This window comes from Anomaloglossus baeobatrachus, chromosome 1, assembly GCF_048569485.1.
Source record: "Anomaloglossus baeobatrachus isolate aAnoBae1 chromosome 1, aAnoBae1.hap1, whole genome shotgun sequence".
Classification (NCBI taxonomy): domain Eukaryota; kingdom Metazoa; phylum Chordata; class Amphibia; order Anura; family Aromobatidae; genus Anomaloglossus; species Anomaloglossus baeobatrachus.
In genome coordinates, this window is record NC_134353.1 from 541421677 (window position 1) to 541424757 (window position 3081).

The window sequence follows — 3081 nt, forward strand, 5'->3', positions numbered from 1 at the left end:
TGGTTCTTGCAACTCAATAGAGAATGCGACTGGACTACTCATCCTAGTTTCTTGGTCTTCAAGAGCCTCCTTAGTAGGTTCGTGGTGAGCTTCTCTAGTGTACACTGAATTGTGGTCTTCAGAAACTTGCAGGAACATTTTTTGCAAATGTGTTTCATTTTGAGAGCTGATTATTTACAACATGAAATTCTGCACAATTATCTGGCACAAAATAAGATAGTTATTTTTTTTTGTTAGTGAAATTACAATGTTTTAGATTTCTAATGTTTTATTCTATAAATGTTGTTCTTCTTTTTACAGTCTGTGTTTGTAAAGAAAAGATGTCCTGCTCCTTAAAACAGAAGTTCATCGCATGCAATTTACTGGTGCTCATTTTCATCTTTCTCTTATATGTGCTACAACCCCAGGATTCTAAAATACGCCATGTTCCCAACATTGCCATCGGCCCCATCATACCATTGGAGGATAACAAAACCTTCATAATCTCTCCATATTTCGATCCTAGAGAATCCAATTTAATAAGGATACTTGCTATAGTCCATCACACAGTGAGGAACCTTTTCTGTTTGTTCTACTGTAAGCAGAATGGTTATGTACACGTTATGGCAGAAATTGATATTGTTAAAGACAATTTAGGATTCCCTTATGAGACAGCAAATCTCCTATGTCCAAGCCCACCTGATTGCGATTATATCTACATCTCTGTCTATACAAACCACACAAAGAACCTAAACCAAATTCCAATGTTTGAGATCTCAAAAGATCCCATTGGGTCATTTTCTGCCAATTTTACTGTTTGCATCTCTGCCTTTTATGGGAAGTTTAATAACGCTTTACAAGTGATCCAGACTATTGAAATGTATAAATTACTAGGAGCTTCTAAAGTAACCATCTATAACACTAGCTGTGGTGACCATGTGGACAAGGTTTTGAGATATTACATTCAAGAAGATGTCGTAGAGGTAATACCTTGGCCAATAGATACATTTCTGAAAACCTCCAAAAAATGGAAATATGTTGACGGACTTGACAGTGAAATTGGCTACTATGGACAAGTTGCATCTTTAAATGACTGCATGTATAGAAATATGTTTAAAAGTGAGTATGTGCTTCAAAACGACATTGATGAGATTATCATTCCATTAAAATATTGGGACTGGCCAGCTTTAATGAGGAATCTCGAAAAGCGGTATCCAGCTACAAGTGTCTTTCGTTTTACCAGCCAAATTTTTCTGTCATCAGAGAAAGCATCTGGATTTGGTTTATGGGATCATGTCCCTGGAGATAATATTCTTCAACATTTTTATAGAGAACCTAGAAATAACTTGACCACCATGTCACCAAAAATGATTATAAATCCACGAAAAGTAAATCACACTTCGATCCACTCTGTTATAAAGGCTATAGGGTATTCTACAGATGTTTCAAGACAAGAGGCTATTCTATTTCACTGTAAGAATAAAAGAAACAATGCGATTCTAGAGAGAGACTGGATCGAAGATGACATAATTTTGAGGTACACAAGGTATTTAGTGCCTAACGTTGATGAAATTGTTCAAAAACTTTTTCCCACAGCATTAACTCAGATCCAAGACAATATTCGAAAGAAAAAGGTTTAAAATCCACTTTTTATGCAAAATTGTTTGCATTAAAATTTTATCCCTTCACTGATTGACAAAATAAAATTATTATTTTTCCTAGAGCAATTTCTCAATTTTGTGATCTGCACAGCATGTTCTTGTTGGGATTTACATTTTGCAACTATAGGTATATGCACAAGGCATCTTTTTCAGGTGGAGTACAACTGCAACCCACCTGAAGAAGCACTTAAAAGCTTAGGCTAGTTTCACACATCCATCTTTTCGCCGGATTGGTAGATCTGGCGCACTCCAGTACAGTGTATACAGTACAATGGCAGCGCGATAAGCTCAGGTCACGTGCTGTCATGTGACCGGAGCATGTGACCCGGAAATTGCCACGCTGCCATTGTACTGTATACACTGTATTGGAGTGCACCGCATCTGCCAATCCGGTGACAAGACAGATGTGTGAAACTAGCCTTAAAGGGAACCTGTCAGGTACAACATGCACCCAGAACCACGAGCAGTTCTGGGTGCATATTGCTAATCCCTGTCTAACCGTCCCTGTATTTAGTAGAAAATATAAAGAGATCTTTAGAAAAAGTATTTCTAAACATCTTTTATGATATAGTTCCTGCACTTATTACGCCCTCTTAGCACGCCCACAGTGGCGTACTAACATGCTATTCATTGCAGCATCATCAGTGGTGAGGCGCGTACCCGTGTACACTGTCACTGCTGATCAGAAGTCCCAGCACTTCCGGTCATGCGCAGTATGAAGCCAGGTGTACTCGTCTCAGCTTCAGAAAAGCCTAGTGTGCATGACCAGAAGTGCAGCGACTTCAGATCAATGGGGACAGTGAACACAGGTACAAGCATCACAAGATGATGTTGCATTTAATAGCATTTTATTACACCCCTGTGGTTGTACTAACATGCTAAGAGGAGGGCGGAATGAGGGCAGAAACTAATGCCCTTGTGACTAGTCCCTGCTCCCCTTAGCATATCATACTATTTATAAAGATCTTTTTTTTTTTTTTTCCTAAAGATTTCTTTATCTATGCTACTAGATACAGGGACGGTTAGGCAAGGAATAGCAATATGTACACAGAACTGCTCGTGGTCCTGGTTGCATATTACACCTGACAGGTTCCCTTTAAACAAATTAATATATGACCTGCCATGTCAAAACTAGTTGCGCTCTAAAGGCAAACTCTGCAACCATTCACCCTCTGTGGGCTCAGCCAGAGCCGAATACCCACTGCTGCTCTGGCCCTGATGTTTTGGCTGCAGGAATGACCTCTTGTAAACAGGGCACTTCACTTCTTCAGAGAATCACTGGGATCAGTGTTAATCCACTGAACTCAGCCGCACATGCTAAAGTTAATGGCACAATATTCCTCAATCAATGCATGAACACTTATGCCATTTTTCAGCACATTCTATAGTAAAATAGAGTTGTCGCACATTTCTAAATAGGTAAAAATTGCAAAGTGCTTGT

The 3081-nt window shown here is 39.1% G+C and overlaps 1 protein-coding gene across 1 annotated transcript; it reads left to right on the forward strand.

The window, feature by feature from the left end:
- The first annotated feature begins 320 nt into the window (after window positions 1-320).
- LOC142312308 (uncharacterized) lies at window positions 321-1619 on the forward strand. Its single transcript, XM_075351271.1, has one exon. The coding sequence runs from the start codon at window positions 321-323 to the stop codon at window positions 1617-1619; it is 1299 nt and encodes a 432-aa protein (XP_075207386.1).
- The last annotated feature ends 1462 nt before the right edge of the window (window positions 1620-3081 follow it).

Excerpts from the sequence above, each read along its gene's own strand:
- LOC142312308 (XM_075351271.1), top strand. The coding sequence starts at position 321 with ATGTCCTGCTCCTTAAAACAGAAGTTCATCGCATGCAATTTACTGGTG.